Genomic DNA, 23,347 nt, shown 5'->3' on the forward strand with positions numbered 1-23,347 from the left:
AAACCTCAAACCCCACAAATAAACACAGCCCCCAAATCTCAAAAACATTGAACTCCCAAACGCCTCTAACACTGAACTCACATACACCAGTAACTGATTATATTTTGCAATTAGTCTCTCATTAATATACCTGATTGTGAGTTAGTCTCACTTCATATTTGTTCATTCATACTGAAACATGCTAATGCATTTCGTTATTACTTAATTTTGTTATGTAATTGCAAATGTTAATACATGTCATAATTAAGTAATTAAACTAACCTACCAATAATTATTCTAAAAGAGAAAATTCATTTAATTATCACTGGTCAAACCACATTCTCAGTGAATTTTAATCCCCTATTCACCTAATATTAGATTTTTACGAGTAATTGAGTATTGTCAATCAATTACTCATCTTAATAGAATAAGTAATTGTTTTTAATATTTTAAAACATGAAAACTATTTAAATGTTAATTTAATTTGTTATAAATTATAATTTGAATTTTATTAAATATCGGTTAGGAATTAATCTAAAAATCCCATGTAAAGTCACTAATTAAAAGTAGACATCAATAGTTATTTGCCGTGAAATGTGTGATGTGCAACATTCGCCAGAATTGAAATTCTTTGCCCATTGCTCAAGAAATTGTCCAATTCGACTTAACTCGTCAAAGCCCAAAAACATTTGATATTTAATCTTTGAGAAGAATTGCTTCACAGCCGGGAGTGAGGGAGGGGACGCGGATGCAGAAAGACACAATGACCACATCGCCGCTGGGTAAATTGAAGAGGCTGTTGGGACGGAGGGAAATGAGGGAGGAGAGCATGGAGCTGGACGAGGAGGAGGTCGATAGGATCCTGCGCCCTGACTCCATGCCCCTGGAGGAATACGAAGGTACCATGGTGGGTATGCACATCTCGGACAGTGCGGACGAGCCGACGGGGTTGCCAGGCACCCTGGCGGACAGGCAGAGCGACATGGAGCGCTTCCCCCAAGCCATGCTGGGGATGCAGGTGAGGTTCCTGGACCAGATCGGCTTCAGGGAGCGCCCTTCGGAGGAGGTGCAACCGCTGGATGAAGAGGAGCAAGCAGGTAGGCTTGGCCCCCAAACACCGAACCCCCAAAACACCAAACACACTAAACCCGAAAACAACTGAACACCAACACTGAGCCCCAAAACCCTGAGAGACAGTGAACCCAAAAAACACTGAACCCCCAATGCTTAAACACAGAACCCCAAATCCCAAACACACTAAACCACAAATCAACTCAACATCCAAACCCAAATACACTGAACCCCCAAACCAACAAAATAATGAACCCCCAAACGACCAAAACACTGAACGCACAAAGACCCAAAACACCGAACCCCCAAACACCCAAAACACCGAACCCCCGACCCTCCAAAACACCGAAACCCCGACTCTCCAAAACACCGAACCCCCGACCCTCCAAAACACCGAACCCCCGACCCTCCAAAACACCGAACCCCCGACCCTCCAAAACACCGAACCCTCGACCCTCCAAAACACCGAACCCCCGACCCTCCAAAACACCGAACCCCCGACCCTCCAAAACACCGAACCCCCGACCCTCCAAAACACCGAACCCCCGACCCTCCAAAACACCGAACCCCCGACCCTCCAAAACACCGAACCCCCGACCCTCCAAAACACCGAACACCCGACCCTCCAAAACACCGAACCCCCGACCCTCCAAAACACCGAACCCCCGACCCTCCAAAACACCGAACCCCCGACCCTCCAAAACACCGAACCCCCAAACACCCAAAACACAGAACCCATGACCCTCCAAAACACTGAACCCCTGAACACCCAAAACACTGAACCCCCGACCCTCCAAAACACTGAACCCCCGACCCCCCAAAATAATGAACCCCTAAACCCCCAAAACAATGAACCCCCAAAACAATGAACCCAAAACCCCCCAAAACACTGAACCCCAAACACCCAAAACACTGAACCCAAAAATCACAAACACACTGAACCCTCAACCCACTAACACAGTAAACCACAAATCAACTGAACATCCAAACCCAAATACACTGAACACCCAAACCCCTAAAACACCAAACTGCTAAAACCCCAAAACCCCGAAACCCCAAACACCCCGAAACCCCTAACACCCCAAGACACGGGAGCCCCCAAGACCCCAAAATGCTGGGTGCTGGACCCCTCCCAAACCACCCGCCCAAGGTGCTGGACCTCTCCCAAACCACCCCCCCAAGGCACTGGACCTCTCCCAAACCACCCCCCAAGGCGCTGAACCGCTAAAACCCCGAACCGCTAAAACCCCGAAACCCCAAACACCCCGAAACCCCAAACACCCCAAAACCCCAAACACCCCGAAACCCCAAACACCCTGAAACCCCTAACACCCCAAGACACGGGAGCCCCCAAGACCCCAAAACTCTGGGCGCTGGACCCCTCCCAAACCACCCGCCCAAGGTGCTGGACCTCTCCCAAACCACCCCCCCAAGGCGCTGGACCTCTCCCAAACCACCCCCAAGGCGCTGAACTGCTAAAACCCCGAAACCCCTAACACCCCGAAACCCCTAACACCCCAAGACACGGCAGCCCCCAAGACCCCAAAACGCTGGGCGCTGGACCCCTCCCAAACCACCCCCCAAGGCGCTGGACCCCATCCAAACCACCCCCCAAGGCGCTGGACCCCTCTCAAACCGCCCCGCAAGGCGCTGGACCTCTCCCAAACCAACCCCCAAAGGCGCTGGACCCCTCCCAAACAACCCCCCAAGGCACTGCATCCCAAAAATTCTGGTGTGGGTAAGGGGAAACGACAGGGCTCCGGATGTAATGGGTAAGGAGGAGGCGAGCGTGTCCCAGAAGGTCTGAGCGAGGGGGTGTGTAGGAAGGTCTGTGTGAGGGGGTGTGTAGGAAGGTCTGAGCGAGGGGGTGTGTAGGAAGGTCTGAGCGAGGGGGTGTGTAGGAAGGTCTGTGTGAGGGGGTGTAGGAAGGTCTGTGCGAGGGGGTGTGTAGGAAGGTCTGTGCGAGGGGGTGTGCAGGAAAGTCTGAGCGACGATGATACGAGCGGGCATCCTCCTGATTGTGGCTGTAATGTCTGATCATCACCTCCTTATAGCATCAAAGACACGAAGAGTCCTCAATTCGAAATGGAGCAAGCTGGCACTGGCCCTCTTTGCACTGTGTGGACTCTTTGCTGTTGCTGCCCTGGTGTTATTCTTTGAGGGTAAGACTCCGTCTTTCATTCGGTTTTACAAAGCCTCTTGTACTGACCCTCCAACGGTGCGGCGCTCCCTCAGTGCTTACCCGCCGACAGTGCGGTCCTCCCTCCGTGCTGACCCTCCTACAGCGCGGCACTCACTCAGAACTGACCCTCCAACAGTACTGTCCTCCCGCATCACTGACCCTCCGACAGTTCAGCACTCCCGCAGCACTGACCCTCCAACACTGAGGCACTCCCTCAGTACTGAACCTCCAGCAGTGCTCTCCTCCCTCAATGCTGACCCTCCAACATTTCGGCACTCCCTCTGCACTGACCCTCCGACAATGTGGCACTCCCTCTGCACTGACCCTCCAACAATGTGGCACTCCCTCTGCACTGACCCTCTGATAGTGCGGCGCTCCCTCAGCACTGACCCTCGGACATCATCACAATCCTTCAGTACTGACCCTCCAACAGCGTGGCACTGCCTCAGTGCAGACCCTCCGACAGTGCAGCGCTCCCTCGGCACTGACCTTCCCGACAGTGCAGTGCTCCCTTAGCACTGGCCCTCCGACAGTTCGGCGCTCCCTGGGTTCTGACCCTCTGAGAGGGGGTCACACACAGGCCGCCCTCAATTCTGATTTGTACCGACCTGACTGTGGTGCAGGCTTGTCGGTAGAGAGATCCCTCGCTGAGCAGAAGCTGGCCGCTGAAACCATGGAAGATAATACTTCCAGACTGAAGGACGAACTCGCTGTGAAAGTCCCAACGGGCAAGTGCGCCAAGTTCCAAGAAGTCTTCCGCAACTGGCTGTCGGCCTTCTGCAAGTTGGTCAGTAAGTGCTGTCCCGATAACCTCTTTTGTCTTTGGGGAGCGGCTGCCAAATTTCTACCACCCTGTTGTTGATTTTTACACTTATCCTCGGTTATAAACCAGCTTCCCTCCCTCGACCTAATCTGTTCATGTTTTTCATGTTCATGTCCCTTCAACTGAAGGCAGTTCAGAGTGACCCACATTGCTGCAGGTTCGGAGTCACGTGTAGGCCGGACCCAGCACCGAGGGCAGGTTTCCTTCTCCATAGGACACCTGCTCCCATTGATATCTTAAACTTCGATCGAATGAACCCCACTCCAGCATCACCACCGCCCTCCAGCATCACCACCGCCCCCCAGCTTAACCCTCGAATTTGTAGCAAATGCAACCCCTTAAAGTAAATTGTCCCTTCCCATCTTCTCCATCCCAGCCCCTCATAATTTTGTACCCCTCGATCAAATTTTCCAGTCCTGGCTGGCAACATCCTAGTAAATCTGCTCTGTGCCCTCTCTCGTGCAGATACTTCCTTTCTGGAATGAGGCGACCAGAACTGCGCACAGTACTCAATTTATGGTGATCTACGTTGATTTCATTTTTCTCTTTTTTCTGACTTCATTTCTGCTCCATCATTCCCTCTCTCCCCTACCCACACACCAGACTGCAGCAGCGAGCTGTGCCACCGATTCTGGAAACCTTACGGGGGCAACTGCTACTATTTTTCTAAGGATGTCCTGGACTGGGAGGAGAGTCGGCGGAACTGCATTGAGCAGGGTGCGGACCTCTTGGTCATTCGCAACAGGAAGGAGCAGGTGAGCGGAGAACTGGGAGGTTTTTTCTTAGGGACAGAGTAGAGGAAGCTTTATTCTATATCTAACCCCGTGCTGTACCTGCCTTTGGAGTATTTGAATGGGACAGTGTAGAGGGAGCTTCACTCTGTGTCTATGCCCGTGCTGTACCTGCCATTTGAGTGTTTGAATGGGACAGTGTAGAGGGAGCTTCACTCTGTGTGTATGCCCGTGCTGTAACTGAAGAGCGAGTTTTACTGTGTCTATGTCCGTGCTGTACCTGTAGAAGGAGATTTCCTCACTGCTTCTCCCTCTCCTCATTTTCAGAAGTTCGTCGCTGGCTATGATGTACAGAAGGTGTACTGGATTGGGTTAAATGAGACCGCTGAAGGGGGATCGTGGAAGTGGGTTGATGGGACTGATGTCCAGGATGAGCTAAAGTGAGTGTTGAAAAATATCAAATTGTGTTGTATTCAGCAGGGGACCTGCAGTCGGTCCTAATCCCGCAGGGGTTACTTCCGGGCTCAGTAGTCTTCATTCTTCCACTAGGGGAACAGCCTAGTGTCACTGTCACTTGTTACCCATCCTTAATTGCCGCTTGAGTGGACGATGGTGAGTCGCCTTCCTGAACCCGTTATGGCACAGCAGATGGTAAATGCTGAGCTGTTCAAAACCCAGAGAGAAACTTGAAACCAGCACCCCGACTGTTCTACAATTTGTATTTAATTCGAGATGCGTGACTTGAATTCAACAGTAATAAGACTAAAAAATCTTCTCAGTTTATTAGAAAACTAAATTTAACCTTTTCTGATTTAAAAAAAAAGATATGATTTTAAGCGGATGCACAGGTTTGCAAATTACCAAGATGATAACTCCTGGCTTCACTAGTTAATCTAACTCCCAGTTATATCTCCATTCAGACAACAGTAAAACACAGATTCAAAAGACCCAGGCAACGGAACACAATAACCTGGACTGTCAAAATCAATCTAACTTCCCTTCTCTTCACTTCAGTTCATGTACACCACACCTTGAGGCGACAAGAGCAAGTCAGAGGCTGGGAATCCTGTAACGAGTTATTCACCTCCTGTCTCCCAACATCCTGTCCTCCGCAAGGCACAAGTCAGGAGTGTGATGGGATACTCTCCACTTGCCTGGATAGGTGCAGCTCCAAATAAACTCAAGAACCTCTGCACCATCCATGACAAAGCAGCCCCGCTTCATTGGCACCCCATCCGCAAACATTCATTCCAAACATCACCAATGCACAGTAGCAGCAGTGTGTGTAGCATCTGCATGATGCACTGCAGCAACTCACCAAGGCTCCTTAGACAGCACCTTTCAGACCCACAACCACTACCATCTAGGTTTGCAAGGGCAGCAGACACATGGGAACCACACCACCTGGAAGTTCCCCTCCAAGCCACTCGCCATCCTGACTTGGAAATATATTGGCCGTTCCTTCAGTGGTACTGGGTCAAAATCCTGGAACTGTCCTCCCTAAAAGCACATTGGGTGCACCCACATCACATGGTCTGCAGCTCACCAGCACCTTCTCAAGGGCAACTATGGATGGGCAATGAATGCTGGCCCACCCAGCGAAGATCCCATCTCGTGAATGAATTTTTAAAAATGAATTCAGTCACACACACGGAGACACACACTATTCCTCTCCTCACAACAAATTCCAATTGCATGATGAAAATGATTATATTTTGCTGACAAATCACTGCTGTCCGTCTGGACCCGCACGGGGTCGGAGGAGTGTCCGCCTCTGTAGGACAAGAAACCGAGGGACCCACTGTGGCATCGGTCCTGTTCCATCAAAGCTCCAAATTCCCCACAGTCCTTTACCAGCTTTAAGGGGAAGAGCACGTGTGAGAGGGATTTTCCTCCCCTATGTCTTGGCCCCAATACTGAGCCCGGAAGTAACAGCAAAACTGAGCAGAGAATATAGCCGTGTTCCTGTTGACAGTGAGCTGGCCACATGGCATAGCTTATCTGCCCTGTTTGTAATGTGACATCTCTCTCTCTACTTGCATCACTGCTTATCTTCCTCACCTCTCACCCCCCGCCCTTCCTCTTTCTACCCCTCTTTCTCTTGTCTGTCTCTCCTGCTCTCTCTCTTTCCTTGTCTGTCTCCCGCTCTCTCTCTCTCCTTTCTCGAACTCTCCCACTCTCACATCATCTGTCTTTCCTGCGCGCTCCCTCTCTCGTCTGTCTCTCTCTCTCGCCTCGTCTGTCTCCCTCTTTTTCTCTCTCCTGAACTCACTCACACTCTCTCATCGTCTGTCTCTCCTGCGCGCTCCCTCTCCCTCTCTCCTCGTCTGTCTGTCTCTCTCTCTCTTCATCTTTGTCCCACACTCTTTGCTCTCTCATTCTCGTTGTCTGACTCCCTTTTTACCCTCCCCTCGGTCCCCTCCCCACCTCCAGATTCTGGGACAGGGGCTACCCCGACAACTATTTCGACTACGAGTTGGAGCAGTTCAAGAAATGCGGCATGATCCGCAACAAAGCCTGGGACAACGAGGCTTGTAACCAGGCCAATCACTGGATCTGCAAACGGAGAGCGGAGAAACCGCCCATCAGCCTGTGATCCCTGTCCCCGCAACCAGTCAGGGCCCCGGGAGCGAGGGCGGTGGAAAGTCAAATTGTGACGGCGAGTGTTGGAAATGCTTCTCCCCATTCTATTCCCGTGTTCGGTGTTTGAAGTTGCTGTTGTTGTTGCGAGAGGACATGCTGGAACAGTGGGGCGGGGAACCGGGTGCCCTGTGTTTGAGGTGAAGTCGGACGCTAACATCTAGCCACCTTCGGTCAGCCGGGGTGAAGGGGGGGTGGTGGTTGTCGAAGAGGGCATTGTGGCCTTTTCTGATGCCCAGTGAATTCCGGATGCCACTCGCACCTCATAGATCCGACTCGAAAGACATCGGGTGTTGATCCTCACCGAAGCCTCTGAGGGAGGTGGGTTCCGCTCTTCTCTGGCGCGCTATGTTCCTGTTCCAAAATAAAGCTGATCTTCAACGTGAGGATTGTGGCCACTCACCTCATTTTAGTCCTCGGGACTCCCCTGGTGTGTCGCCATTTCGGCTTGCAGGCTCCTCGAACGGGATTGAGGGAGCGCTGCACTGTCGGAGGGTCGGTACTGAGGGAGCGTCCCACTGTCGGAGGGTCAGTAGAGAGGGAGCGCCGCACTGTCGGAGTGTCAGAGCTGATGGAGCGCCGCACTGTCGGAGGGTCAGTACTGAAGGAGCGCTGCACTGTCAGAGCACCATCACTGAGGGAGCACCGCAGTGTCGGAGGGTCAGTACTGAGGGAGTGCCGTACTGTCGGAGGGTCAGTACTGAGTGAGCACCGCACTGTCGGAGGGTCGGTAATGAGGGTGAGGCGCATTGTCGCAGGGTCGGTTCTGAGGGAGCGTCCCACTGTCGGAGGGTCGGTTCTGAGGGAGCGTCCCACTGTCGGAGGGTCGGTTCTGAGGGAGCGTCCCACTGTCGGAGGGTCGGTTCTGAGGGAGCGTCCCACTGTCGGAGGGTCAGTAGAGAGGGAGCGCCGCACTGTCGGAGGGTCAGTACTGAGGGAGAGCTGCACTGTCCGAGGGTCGGTGCTGAGGGAGTGCCGCAGTGTCGGAAGGTCAGTGCTGAGGGAACGCTGCGCTGTCCGAGGGTCGGTGCTGAGGGAGTGCCGCACTGTCGGAAGGTCAGTGCTGAGGTTGCGCCGCGCTGACCGAGGGTCGGTGCTGAGGGAGTGCCGCACTGTCGGAAGGTCAGTGCTGAGTGAGCGCCGCACTATCGGATGGTCAGTGCTGAGGGAGTGCTGCACTGTCGGAGGATCAGTAGGCCCAGCATCGAAAAATTTTATTAAATCTGTCAATTGATACATACGCAAGTTTAGGTACATTAAATATTAACATTAAATTCATCAATTGACAGAACAAATGCACGTTTAAATGTGATTAATAAATGTGTGAATCGATAGAAAAAATACAACTTTGGATGAATTTAAAATGAGAACTGAGAATATTAATGGACAGAAGCCAAACAAGTTTCGATAACTTGAAGATTAATACTAAATGTGTTAATGTCAGAACAACCACAAGTTTAGATCAATTAAACCAAATTATTAAATATGTTGTCTGACTGGACAAATCCAAGTTTAGGTAGAACACATTTGAGTATTAAATATGTTAAATGGTGGGGGGAAAGTGGAGTTGCTTATTAAATGCGGCAATTTGCAGAACAAATGCAAAGTTGGACAAACTAAACCTGAAGATTAGATGTTCAGCGGGATGCGCCGCACATTTGATGATTGTTGATGTTTTAGCAGAGCAAGAAGTGAATTATTTCTGAATATTTTCTAAGATATTAAAGGGATTCGGGAACTGGAGGCGGTGATTTATGCAAATAATCTGTTCAACTGTTAAATTTAAAATTGAAAATGAATCTGCCAAAATATATTAAATGTGTTACTGAAATTAAATAATTATAAAAAGTTATCACCTACTGAAATTAAATATATCTACAAAAATACATCACATTCAATATCAAAATTAAATAAATCTGCTGAAAGATTATATTAATTAGCAGAAGGGCAGCTCTCCCTCAGTATTGTCCCACCGACAGGGCAGCACTCCCTCAGTACTGACCCTCAGACAGTCCGGCTCTCCCTTATTACTGACCCTGCAACACTTCGTGTGTCCTTTCATACTGACCCTCTGACAGAGCTGCGCTCCCTCAGTACTGACCCTCCGACAGTACGGCTCTCCCTCAGTACTGACCCTCTGACAAAGCTGCGCTCCCTCAGTACTGACCCTCCGACAGTATGGCTCTCCCCCAGTACTGGCCCTCTGACAGAGCTGCGCTCCCTGAGTACTGATCCTCTGACAGTCCGGTTCTCTGTCAGTATTTGCCCTCTGACAGTCCGTGTCTCCCTCAGTACTGACCCTCTGACAAAGCTGTGCTCCCTCAGTACTGACCCTCCAAAAGTCCATCTCTCCCTCAGTACTGACGCTCATACAGTGCGGCACTCCCTCAGTACTGACCCCTGGACAGTCCGGCTCTCCCTCAGAACTGACGCTCAGACAGTGCGGCGCTCGATCATTACTGACCCTCCGACAATGCTCAGGCAGGAAGGAACCGTAAGACACTTCAATGGAATGAAGGGCGCCTACTTATTCAGACCAAGTGACACATGAAGAAAATGGCGGCAGTCCCCACGGCTCCACACCGGTTAAACCTTCTAATGACACGATCAAGCCAAGATCAGAAATGCAAAAGCCTGAAACCTCACACGAGGGGAGCCGTCATTTCAAACTACGCGGTCCAGTCCATATGTGTTGGAGGCCGGTGTCGTGTGTTGGGGCGGTGGTGGTGTAGCGGGTGGTGGTGAGGAGGTGGTTGGTGGGGGGAGGGCTGCTTGTAAATTCCCTTGGCCTCATGGACAGGACATTGTGACTGTTCCTCAGGGAATGATGGCCAGAGTCTGCCCTTCTTTCATACCCATGAGGTTGTAGTTTATGAGCGAACGATCGAGTCTGAAAGGGTCGACAAAGCGAATCGTGGGAAGCTCGGGTTCCAGACAAATGACTCCAATCAGCTGTCAATATCTAGTCAATTATATTGTTAAACTGTGTTATTGTCATGTCAATTACATTGTTAAGTGCAAGACAAACAGGTGGTGGTTCTTATTTTTCATAGGGAAAAAATCATTTCAATTTCATTAGATAAGTTCTAGTCGTGCATTTTGTTTCTGTGCCCCTTGCAGAGGCTGTCAATTTGTTAATTAGTTTGGAGTTAGCCAATAAAATAAAACAGTGTATAAATAGGGGATAGTTGGGGCACTGGTTGTGTGGGAAGAGATCTGAGAGAATGAGCAAGTCAACAGACTTCCTCAATGAAGAAAAGGTTTGTCCTCGGTTTCTGCTTCACAAACCAGATTGGATCCTGTCAACTCCCCACGGCTTTGAACAATCACAGGGCCCCGTAGAGACGGACGTCTTCTGACACTTTTCAGCGTTTTGGGAAACTCCACCACCCCGGCCCATTCTGTAAAACAAGAACAAACGCAACAACGGGTGCAGAACGATTTGCCATTCTGTTGCCTCCCCAGCCCCCACACAGATGAAGGACAATGGTAGGAATGATGGAGCAGATGCCAGGCCAGCGCTCCCTCAGCGGCTCTGCATCATTCTCTGGAAGATCAGGTGGAGGCGGATGGCGTTCTTCTCGCAGATGGCCGGGAACTTCGCCCCGCAGGCCTCGTCGTACCAGCGCCGCAGCCTCATCAGGCCGCAGTTTTCCCTCATCCTGTACGTCCTGCTGAAGGCGTTGTCCGGCTGTCCCGGCCCCCAGAACCTTCCGCGGGCAAAGCAAAAGCAAAAAAATAAACAAGAAAGTGGTCAGTGCTCACGTGGCAGGATAGAGATCCTTTATCTCATACGAGCAGAATGAACCCCGCCACCACCCCGCCCCGTTCAAATTAAACAGTCTGAACCCTGACCCTCTGCCTAACCCAGTCTGACCCCTGACCCTCATGTAACCTGTCAACTTCAAGTGTCCTCTTTTCTCTTGACCAAGACTGACCTCTGCACCATTGATCCAGTGCCTAACCCTGATTCCTCCTGACCCTCTGTCTAACCCCTGGCTCCCTACATAACCATTCACCCTCTGCCTAAACACCCTCATGTCTTCCCCACTCCCTGACCTTCAGCCTAAACCCTGACCCTCCCTCACCCTCTGTTTCACTCTGACCCTTTTCCTAAACTCAACCCTTTGCCTAACCCCTGACATCCTGCCTAACCCCAGATCAGTTACATAACCCCTGACACCCTACCCAACCCGTTACCCAGTCTGACCCCAAATCCCCTCACCTTCATATAACCTGTGACCTTCAAGCTGGCCTTTGTTCTCCTGACCTAATTTGATCTCTGTTCCAGCGAACCTGCGTCTCAAGTTGATTCTCACGACCCTCTGACTCACCCTCTACTAGGCCTTTCTCCTCCGACTCACACAGTAGCCCCAAAGCATCAGCCTATCTCCACCTCAGCCACCCCTCGGTCAATCCCATCGCTACCACCACCCCCCTGCCCACCGTACCACAAACTTGGGGCTGACCCTTTGCCACCCCGACCCCTGACGCACTCTGTTACTCACGTTTTCCCATCCATGACCTTCGTCCCATCCACCCACATCCAGATCCCTTCAGTCACCGAGTCTGTCATTCCAATCCAATAGGAGGCTTCTTTAGCTTGCTCAAAGAGGAAATTCTGTGGAAGTGGAAGGGCATCGTTAGTAGGCATCGGGGTAAACAGGATATGTGGTAAAGGGAGTAATAGGGTGAAGGTGAAACTGGGGAAAGATGGGAATGGGGAAAAAAGGGTGTGGGCAACAGGTTGAAGAGCTTTGGAGAGAAAAGGAGCTTGGAGATGGGATAGTCACTCGCAAGGACGGAGTGGGAAGGAGAAGTCAAGGTTGTTTTTTAAGGACAGGGCTGATGACGGCAGGTTTGAAGGAGAGTTAGACAGTGGCTGAGGAGAGAGGGATGTTTGCACTTGGCTAAAACCGGTGGCCGGGGAGGGGATATTCGGTCTGGTGACTGTTCACATGATTTTGCGGGGTGCGCACTACATTATTTATGGATGGTTCCTTCAGGAACTAGGATCTTATTCCTGGTATGAAAGAGAAAACAGCTGGGCTCCGGTAAATGATCACGTGACCAGGTTACCTGGGAGATGAACAATAGGGAAACAAAGGGTCAACAAGGGTGAAAAGGAGTGATAAGTGGTGGTTTTCAGTTCAAGCAGTTTGGGTTGAGAGTTTAGAACAAGCTGGAGTGGAAGAAATATCTCTCCACCATTCAATTCAAGTTCTGGCTGCGTGTAAAGAAAGTTAAAACTCATGTTAAATGAAGGACTCTTATTGACAGTGAGTTGAATTTCTGACATAGCCAAGCTGAAGAGTGTGTTTGAATGTGAGAGAGATAGATTGAGAGAAAGAGAGAGATAGTTTAACATACAAATCTCAAGAGTGAAAGAACATTAGGACCAAGGATGTCCTAACCCAAGCTGGCTCCGCTTAAGGCCCCAGAAGCGTCCATGTTGAATGTGGTGTTTGCAAACTTGGGGCAGCGGTGGAGATTTGAAAGGACCACCTTGCTAGAGGTAGTTGGAAGATCTCAGCCTATGTACAAATCTGTAGCTCAGAGAGGGCATGAGGGGAGATACACGAGGAAGATGAGTGTTCAGGTCTTGGGTGGTGTTGGGAGTGGGGAGGTGGTCTTAGAGAAAGTTTAGCCAGGTGGGCTCGTGGATGGGAAGAGGGACTCAGCAGATGCAACTGATTGGATAGACTCAATCTTACTGACAAGGGAGTGTGAGAGGCCCTGGCACTTCTGGTTGGAGGTGAGGGCAGCGGGGAGACATGTTACCTGCACCTGGTCGTTGTTGACGATGGCCAAGTGTCCCTGCTGGCTTGAGCACAGTTCCTTGCTCTGCTCCCAGCTAAGTCTGGTATCCGTTAACAGGAAGCAGCTTCTTGAGTATTGGAGCCAGCCAGGATCACAAATACTCGAGGGACATTCTGCATTGAGAGAGGGAAAAGTGGAAACGTTCAGGAATCTATGCTCAGCTAGCAACGTTAAGAGTGCTCTCTAAATGTTGTGACTCTTCACCAATTCCGCCCCCCCCCTCCCCGCCAACACCGTGGGACTCCTCACCCATTCCTCCAAAACCCTCAGACTCCTACCCCATCCCCCGAAACTGTTTGTATCCTCACCCCCTCTGCCAATCTGTGGGAGTCATCACCTCGCCCTCCTGCACACACTTTGTGACTCTTCGCTCCCCCCTCAAACTGTGGGACTCCACAGCACCTCAACCACCACCCAACCCCCCAAACTGTTGGACACCTCAACCCTCCCTGAGCAAAGCTGTGAGAAACCTGACCCCTCCCCCCCAGAAAACTGTGGAACTCCCCAGCACCTCACTACCCACCCCCACCCCCGCGGCCTAAACTGTGTGACTCCTCAACCCACAAAGTGTGGGATTCGTCATCCCCTCCAGAAACTTTGGGACACGTCACACCTACACCACCCCGGAAAAATGCTGGACTCCTCACCAGCCACCACCGCCACCCCCCACTCAAATTGTCTGGCTTCTCACTTTTCCAATTAGACTCGAGGGGCTGATTGAGCCTCCGCCTGTGTTACATGCTCGAGGAGGGGGCTGAATGGACCTCCTCCTTTTCATGTCTAACAGGCTCGAAAGTGCATGGTGGAGAGCTGAATGAGCCTGATCCTCTCTCTCACCACCCCACTTGTCAGAGGCGACAGGGGCACATGCTCACCATACTTCTCGCAGAACAGGTGTAGCCAGTGTTCGGTAGTGTTTTGGAAGCGTGTGCAATCCTGTTGGTCTTTCAGTTGGGTCTGCTCTTGGAGTTTGTGTAAGCTCTCAGTGGCGTTCTGCACTCTGTCCCGCGCGATGTGTAAATTCTCCGAGGCACCCACGTCTTGTGGAGGCAAAGTGAGAGAAAAAGAGAGAAATCTCAGTGGTCAGTCCTACACTGCACTGCGATCTGGCGCTTCCCACACATACTGGGTCTCGGACCAGGGATAGACAACCTCCTTTCCCCGAAGTACACGCTTCTCCATTTCTGAACCAATCCCAGATTGTCAAGTGTCTCTCGTCGACAGGGGATGTATTATGACACAGACAGTAGTAAAGACTGAATTTTTTCAAATCCCAGAGGGAAACCTGAAGCAACTGTCATAACCCATTTTTTTCAATTTGTATGTTTCGAGGGGCAGGCTTTGATTCAGCAGTAATAAGACCAGTGAGTCTCAAGGGCATTTTTTTATAAAACTAAATTAAACATTTATTAATACAAGGAGGATTGTAAACACATATACATCCAAAAATTACTACAATAATAACGACAAAAATACCCTAATTAATCTGACTGAGTTAGATCCCCGGCAAGGCAACAGTAAATCACATAGATTTAAACAGATACCTGGCAAAGCACACTCTGGACAATCAAAATCAAAGTGAAAGTCTTTCACCTCTGGATCCTTGCAGGCAGCAGCTTGAGGCTTCTCACACTTGTTGGATAATACAAAGCCTCTGCCTGGCACACAATCCCCTTTCTCCTTTATAAACATCTTTGTCTTTGAATGTGAATTTCCCATTCTATCATTGGGCTTTTAACTTTACCTCTTCTAACAATAACATCCTTTCATGCCACGAATTTTATCAGTAACCAGAAAAAAAAATGAAACACATTGCCTGGCGTCATATGGCTAATGCAAGATTTCACTCATTACTTTGAGATGGATTTTAAAAATACAAACTGCCCCCTTGACAAAACTTCCCCATGTTTACCAAATTACCACATTCAAACCAACTTCTTTATGTTCATCAAAACCTCCAGAACAGCTGGATTTAATCAAATTACGACGCACACACATAGACACATACACCACTAAACAAGGTTTAAAAAATATTTCCCAAATGCATTATAGACATTAATCTCAGCGTGACAGATGACAGTGTCGTGGTAAAGCCACTCGACCAGCAATCCAGTCCACTGCTCTGGGGACACGGTTTCAATTCTCACCACTGCAGCCGGTGGAATCTAAATTCAATTCATAAAATCTGGAATTGAAAGTTCCTCTCAGTCCTGATGACCATGAAATGACCATCGATTGAAGTAAAAACCCACCTGGTTCAGTATTGTCCCTTTAGGGGAATTAGTAAATCTGCCGTTCTTACCCGCGGTCGGGCCTACACGTGACTCCAGACCCACAGTAATACGGTTGACTCTTAACTACCTCTCAAGGGCAAAAAGGGATGGGCAATAAATCGATGTGTCAATAAGAAAAACACTGCAATTTCAAGTAGGCCTCACTGTATTGTCCTGCTTTTTCCGGTATATTTAGTTAGAATTGTGTCAGTAAAATCATATTTGAAACCAAAATTAATTTAATAACATAAGAGGTAGGAGCAGGAGTAGGCCATTCAGCCACTCGAGTCTGCTCCACCATTCAGTAAGATCATGGCTGATCTGATTGTCGTCTCAACCTCACTTTCCTGCCTTACCCCGCTGGGGAACCGATAACCCTCGACTTCCTCAGCCTTGAATATGTTCAGTGAGCCGGACTCCACTGCTCTGTGGGGGAGAGACTTCCACAGGCTGATGTCCCTCTGAGGGAAGAAATTCCTCCTCATCACCGTCTTCAATGGAGGCCCCTTATTCTGAAACCGTGACCACCCGCACCATGTTGCGGATTCCCCCACGAGAGGGAAACATCCTCTCAGCATCCACCCTGTCGAGGCCCCTTCAGGATCTGATATGTTTCAATAAGATTGCCTCTCATTCTTCTCAACTCTAAGAGGGGACTTGACAGAGTCGGTGCTGAAAGGATGTTTCCCCTCGTGGGGGAGACCAGAACGAAGGAGGCGGGAGGGGCACAGTTTAAAAATAAGGGGTCTCCCATTTAAATTGGAGATTAGGAGGAATTTCTTATCTCAGAGGGTCGTGAGGCTTTGCAACTCTCTTCCCCAGAGAGTTGTGGAGGCTGGGTCACTGAATATTTTTTTGTGGCAGAGGTAGATAGATTCCTGACTAACAAGGGATTCAACGGTTATCGTGAGGCGGTTCGGTGGAATGTGGAGTTGAGGCCAGAAACAGATCATGACCTCATTCAAAAATGGAACAGGCTCGAGGGGCCGAATTGCCTCCTCCTGTTCCTAATTCATATTTTCATTGGACGCTCCAATGAATACAGGCACTACTTGTCCAAGATTTCCTCATCAAGCTAACGGCTTCATCCCAGGAATTATACGTATACACCATTTCTTCAAGGCACAAGTCAGGAGTGTGATGGAAAACTCCCCACTTGCCTGGACGAGTTCAGCTCCCACAACACTCAAGAAGCTCGACACCATCCAGGACAAAGCAGCCCCGCTGGATTGGCAGCCCATCCACAAACATTCACTCCCTCCACCACCGGGGCACAGTGGAGTCAGTGTGTACCATCTACAAGATGCACAGAAGCTCACCACCACCTTCTCAAGCGGCAATTAGGGATGGGCAATAAATACTGGCCCAGCCAGTGACTCCCGCATCCCATGAATGAATAAAGAAAACTCGGCTTCCTTTCTTCTCTCCAGCTGCAAATTGTGCACAGAAATCTCGCACGAAGAAGGGATGTTAGGATCATCAAATCATACATATTAGCAGGAGCAGGCCACTCGGCCCCTCGACCTTGCTTCGCCATTCAATCAGATAATTCAATAACAACTCAATAGTTCCATAATTATAATAACACTAATAATTATTCAATAATATTCACTAACACCCTTATACAAAATGGCAGGGAGACAAAAAAACAGGTAACTATCATCCAGTTAGCTTAACATCTGTCATTGAGAAAATATTACAGTATCATAAATGATGTAATAGCAGAACGTTTGGAAATTCATAACATAATAAAGCAGTGTCAGCATAGTTTCAGCAAAGGGAAATCATGACTGACAAATTTATTAAAAGTATTTGAGGAGGAAACAAGCAGGATAGATAAAGGGGAACCAGTATATGTATTTCGAAAAGACGTTCAATAAGGTACCGGTCATAAGGCTACTTAAAAAGATGTGAACCCATGGCGTAAGGGGTTGCATATGAGTATGGATAGAGGATTGGCTAATTAATAGAGGACAGAGAGTTGGGATAATGGGGGCATTTTCAGGATGGAAACCTGTAACAAGTGTAGTGCCACAAGGATCAGTGCTGGGGCCACAATTATTTTCAATATGCATCCATATCTTGGATGGTGGAAGGGAATGTACTATCGCCAAGTTTGTGGATGACACAAAAATAGGCGGGAAGGCAAGTGGTGGGGATAACAAAATGCATCCACACAGGGGCATAGGCAGGTTAATTGAATGGGCAGAAACTTGGCAAATGGAATATAATGTGTGAAATTGTGAAGTTAAGCACTTGGACAGGACGAATAGGGGAACTGAATGTTATTTACATGGAGAAAGACTGCAGAAAGTTATGGCAGAGGGGGATTTAGGACTCCTTGTGCATGGATCTCAAAAGGCTAACATACAATTCAGCAGGTAATCGGGAAGGCATATAGAAAGTTGGACTTTATATCAAAAGGAATGGACTATAAACACAGGGAAATCTTGCTAAAACTATTCAAGGCACCATTTGGACCATACCTAGAATAGTGTCAACAGTTTTAGTCCTAGTTAGTTTAGGAGATAACTGGCATTGGAGGCAGCCCAGAGAACGTTCACTTGGTCGATTCCAGGGATGGAGGGATTTTTTATGAGGAGAGGTTGAGTCGGTTGGGCCTGTAGTCATTGGAGTTTAGAAGAATGAGATTTGACCTTACTAAAACATAAAATGTTATTAGGGGGCTTGGCAGGGTAGATGCTGAGAGGCTGATTCCCCTTGTGGGTGAGTCTAGGACCAGAGGGCATAATATCAGAGTAAGGGGACGCCCATTTAAGACAGAGATGAGGAGGAATTTCTTCTCTCAGGGCGTGGTGGACCTGTGGAGTGCTGCATCTGTACCTGCTGAATGGTTAAGTATACTCAAGATGGATGCATACAGATCTTTAATCAGGAAGGGAATCAAGGGGCATGGGGAAAAGGCAGGAAAGCGGAGTTGAGCATTATCAGATCAGCCATGATCTCACTGAATGGCGGAGCAGACTCAATGCGCTGAATAGCCTCCTTCTACTCCTACGCTTTATAGACTTATAAAATCGTGGCTGACCTGATTGTAGACTCAGCTCCACTTTCGTGCCTGCCCCTCCCCAGCCCGCACATAACCCTTGACTCCCTCGTTGATCAAAAACAGATCTAACGAAGCCGTGAATGTATTCAATGACATGGCCTCCACTGCTCTCTGGGGGTGAGAAATCCACAAACTAACAAGCCACACAGGAAACACAGGGAAAAAAAATGCCTTATGTCAGTTGGGGAGTGGGTGGTGGTGAGAGGTAAAGTCATTGGATTAATAATGCAGCAGACCCAGGCTGGTACTCTGGGGTTCAAATCCTACCAACTAGTGGAATTTAAATTCAATCAATAAGATCTGGAATTAAAATCTAGTTTCTATAATGGCCACCATAAATCTATCATTTATTGTTCTAGAAACCCATCGGGATCACTAATGTCCTTCAGGGAAGGAAATCTGCTGTCCTTACTCGGCCTGGTCTACATGTGACACCAGACCCCCAGCAATGTGGTTGATTCTTCACTGCCCTCTGAAATGGCCAAGCAAGCCACTCAGTACAAGGAAACGGGGATTAGGGATGGGTAACATATGCTGACCTTGCCAGCGACGCCCACACCCCAAAGAATAAATTAAAGCCATCTTCAATGGGAGCCCCTTATACAGAAACTGTGTCTCCTCGTTCTTGATTCCACCAAAAGGGAGAAGCATCCACCCTGTCAAGCCCCTCTCAGGATCTTATATGTTTCAATAAGATCACCTCTGCTTCTTCTGAATGCCGATTTGTACAGGCCCAAACTGTCCAAACTTTGTTTCAGAGAGATCTGGCTGTCTTAGCGTATGAATCACAACAGGTTAGTCTGCAGGTAGAGCAAGTAACTAGGAAAACTGATAGAATGTTATCATTTATTGCGAGGGGGAATCGAATACAAAAGTAAGGAAGTTATGCTTCAGTTATACAGGGCATTAGTGGGGCCACATCTGGATTCATGTGCACAGTATTAGGCACCTTATTTCAGAAAGGATGTAAATACATTGGAAAAAGTTCAGAGAAGGTTTACCAGGCTAATACCAGGGATGGGCGGGTTGTGTTATGAGGTAAGGTTGGACAGGCTGGGCTTGTATCCACTGGAGTTTAGAAAAGGAAGAGGCGATTTGGTTGAAAATTTTAAGATCCTGAGGGGTGTAGACAGGGAGGGTGTGGGGAGGATGATACCCCCTGTGGGAAAATGGAGAACGAGCGGTTTAAAAATGAGGGGTCGCCCATTTCAGACAGAGATGAGGAGCAGTGTTTTCTCTCAAAGAGTCGTGAGTATTTGCAAGTGTCTTCCTCAAAAGGAGGTGGAAGCAGAGCCTTTGAATATTATTAAGGCCGAGCGAGATTGATTCTTGATTAGCAAGGGGGTGAAAGGTTATCAGGGGGTTGGCAGGAATGTGGGGTCAAGGTTACAATCAGATCAGCCGTGATCTTATTGAAAGGCGGAGCAGGCTCGAGGTGCCGAGTCCTGCTCCTAATTCATTCGTCACTATCACAAAGCCCTTCGTCCCAGGAATCAGCTCAGTGAACATTGCCTGAACTTTTGGAGTGTAAGTATATTTCTCATTAACTAAGGAGAACAAACTGGACAGAGCGGTCTCACCAGCCCTGCTTTTGTACTTACATTTCATTGCAAAGTATGCCACTAGGCAAAGTAGGCCCACACAGGCGATGACACCAGCGATGGCCAATGCCACGAAGATAGTTTGGAACCTCTTTTCACGGAGAGCTGCCCCTGATATCACAGAAAGAAAAGGGAATAATAAAAACTGCATTCCTCTATCACACTTCACCAGCCAAAGAGCATGAAATCGGAACAGTTGACCCCGTTGCAGTGCAGGAAGCGCGTCACCAAATTTACACACAGCAAGAACCCCAAATGGCAAGGAAATAAGGACCCAAATCATCTGTCCTCCCAGTGATGTGGGTTGAGGGGGAAATCTTGGCTCCAGGGTCCTGGGGAGCAATGTCCCCACTCCCCCAGCTCGTTTACAGTGCTGGCCGGGAGGATATTTACATTCACCTCAGGTGGCAGGTGGGGCCCGCGGTTTGATGAGCTCCCTCAGTACTGACCTTCCAACAGTGCGGCTCTCCCTCAGTACTGACCCTCCGACAGTGCGGCACTCCTTCAGTACTGACCCTCCGACAGTGCGGCGCTCCCACAGTACTGACCCTCCGACAGTGCAGTGTTCCCTCAGTACTGACCCTCCGACAGTGCGGCGCTCCCTCAGCATTGACCCTCCAACAGTGTGGCACTCCTTCAGTACTGACCCTCCGACAGTGCGGCGCTCCCTCAGTATTGACACACCGACAGTGCGGCGTTCCCTCAGTACTGACCGTCCGACAGTGCGGTGCTCCCTCAGTACTGACCCTCCGACAGTGCGGCGATCCCTCAGTACTGACCCTCCGACAGTGCGGCGTTCCCTCAGTACTGACCCTCCGACAGTGCGGCGCTCCCTCAGTACTGACACACCGACAGTGCGGCGCTCCCTCAGTACTGACCCTCCGACAGTGCGGCGCTCCCTCAGCATTGACCCTCCGACAGTGTGGCACTCCTTCAGTACTGACCCTCCGACAGTGCGGCGCTCCCTCAGTACTGACACACCGACAGTGCGGCGCTCCCTCAGTACTGACCCTCCGACAGTGTGGCACTCCTTCAGTACTGACCCTCCGACAGTGCGGTGCTCCCTCAGTACTGACCCTCCGACAGTGCAGCGCTCCCTCAGTACTGACCCTCCGACAGTGCGGCGATCCCTCAGTACTGACCCGCCTACAGTGGGGAACTTCCTCAGTACTGACCCGCCTACTGTGCGGAACTGCCTCAGGACTGACCCTCCGACAGTGTGGCACGCCCTTAATGACGCTCCAACAGTGCGGCACCCAGTCAGCGAAGGGAAATCCAAAGGATTAGCCACCAATGTTGGAGTTATTATAATGTGTGGTGCGCACGAGGCTACGGTGAAAGTCAGGGATCAGGGATGTTTTGCAGGTATTACTCAGTGATGGGTTTGGGGAGGGGCTCGAGGGCGAGGAGAATGGACCCAGTGCCGTTCGGGAGTTTGTTCACTTGCACTCACTTTGGCTTTCGACCTCCTCGTAATCCCGTTCGTCCGAGACGTCATCTTCGATATCCATAATGAGGTCGGGCATGTCATTGTCTTCGTCGTAATCAAGGGACTCGACATCCCCTCCTGTTGCACGGTCATCATCTACTCCTCTCCGCCCAGGGTTCCTGGGGAGCCCTTTAGACCCCTTCATTCCTCCTTCACCCTCAACTGATCAACCAGTGCCAAAGACAGAGATGTCCACTCACCTCAACTCCCCTGATAATCTTATCCTGTACTCTAACCTTCACCAGCACAGATCAATTTCAAACACTTCACTCAGCCGGATGAGTAATTCAACAAATCGAACTGTGAAGCTGAGTTAACTTTTCGAGTCAGCCAGTGGAGGTTATTTTTGAAGTGTCTAAGGATCAATTTGCGGGATTTGCAGTGTGAGGAAATCTTAATTTTGTGTCTATTTTGCAATTTATTTTGACATAACCACTGTTTAAATCTTGCGTCTGAGATTGCATATTAATTGTTCAATGAAGATTTGAGAATTGAATTTTTTTTTAATTCATTGCTCTGCATAAAGGATTACATCAGTATTGTTAGAAATAGAAGCATTATTTTAGATGTCTCATCAATAAGCTAATGATGGATTATTCAGATTAAGAGTTATTTAATTATGTTAATAACACATTATTAAAATCAATCAAATATTTAGTATACTAATGATGGATTAGTGAGATTAATTGATAAATGAGTCTGAAGATAATGGATTAAGGTAAATTAATAATTAAGTATGGAAAAAGTTAATTTAATAAGCAAAATTATTAAGTGGCAAAATTAATGATGGGCTATTGTAAAAATTAACAATTAGAGATCAGTGAAGCCAATTAATCACTAGGCTGATTAATGATCAACAACTGGGATAAATTAAAATTTATATATTAACAGATTATAAAGTTATAATCTATCAATGTTAAGCAATTCAGAATGATTAAACCTGCACTAATAACAAGTTATGAATAATTAATTCGAAGCTTTGTTGAATTAATTCGGATTGTTAACAGTGGACATTGAAATTAGTTATAATAGGCACCCGCTATAAATTGTTGATGTTAACTTGTAATTAGTTACATTAAAGAGGGAATATGTTTACATAAGAAATACAATCATTAAACAACTAGTATGAATTGGAAGTATTAAGTAATAACAGATTGTTGACATTAATAATTTGGTAGATATGATGGATAATAATATATCTAATTACAAATTAGTAAATACAGATTATTAAGATTAATTAATAATTAGATCTTGATTATTGAGTCATTAATACAAATATTAGTGACATTTAATGATTAATAGATAATTATCTATTTTAATGATAAATTATTGAGTAACTAAAACTTGCATAAGTGATAGTTAATTAGATTTAATTAATACTTACAGCTCCTAATTATAGATTATCGCCCTCCTCAGTACAGACAATTAGACGGTCTAATCTAGGGAATAGAGATGATTTAATATTTGGATTAATGTTCGATTAAGTTTAATAATTAGATTGATTAAAAATAACAATAGACTAATTAATGGTTAATTATATTAATAGATTATTCAACAATGAAACTGAATAGTATTGATTATTAAGGTAAATTAGATATATTAATGATAAATAACTAAGATTATTGAATAACTAAACAGATTAATGATAATATGCATCAAAATGAAACA

At 48.1% G+C, this 23,347-nt stretch overlaps 1 protein-coding gene across 1 annotated transcript; it reads right to left on the reverse strand.

Annotated features, from left to right (window-relative positions):
• Nucleotides 1-10,892: 10,892 nt before the first annotated feature.
• On the reverse strand, nucleotides 10,893-21,824 carry LOC144673546 (C-type lectin domain family 4 member C-like). Its single transcript, XM_078535310.1, has 6 exons — nucleotides 21,644-21,824; nucleotides 20,191-20,301; nucleotides 14,122-14,286; nucleotides 13,208-13,359; nucleotides 11,935-12,047; nucleotides 10,893-11,136 (listed from the first exon to the last, which is right to left on the reverse strand). The coding sequence occupies exons 1-6, from the start codon at nucleotides 21,822-21,824 to the stop codon at nucleotides 10,953-10,955; spliced, it is 906 nt and encodes a 301-aa protein (XP_078391436.1). The 3' UTR covers nucleotides 10,893-10,952.
• Nucleotides 21,825-23,347: the final 1,523 nt, after the last annotated feature.

The sequence above is a fragment of the Cetorhinus maximus genome, unplaced genomic scaffold, assembly GCF_964194155.1.
Source record: "Cetorhinus maximus unplaced genomic scaffold, sCetMax3.hap1.1 HAP1_SCAFFOLD_374, whole genome shotgun sequence".
NCBI lineage: Eukaryota > Metazoa > Chordata > Chondrichthyes > Lamniformes > Cetorhinidae > Cetorhinus > Cetorhinus maximus.

What these genes read in the sequence shown, in the direction of transcription:
- LOC144673546 (XM_078535310.1), bottom strand. Translation starts at nt 21,824, where the DNA reads ATGAAGGGGTCTAAAGGGCTCCCCAGGAACCCTGGGCGGAGAGGAGTA. An exon ending in CCTGTTCTGCGAGAAGTATG is followed by an intron (nt 13,360 to 14,121) that starts GTGAGCATGTGC and finishes CTCTCAATGCAG; the next exon opens with AATGTCCCTCGAGTATTTGT. An exon ending in AAGGTCATGGATGGGAAAAC is followed by an intron (nt 11,137 to 11,934) that starts GTGAGTAACAGA and finishes TGCCCGCGGAAG; the next exon opens with GTTCTGGGGGCCGGGACAGC.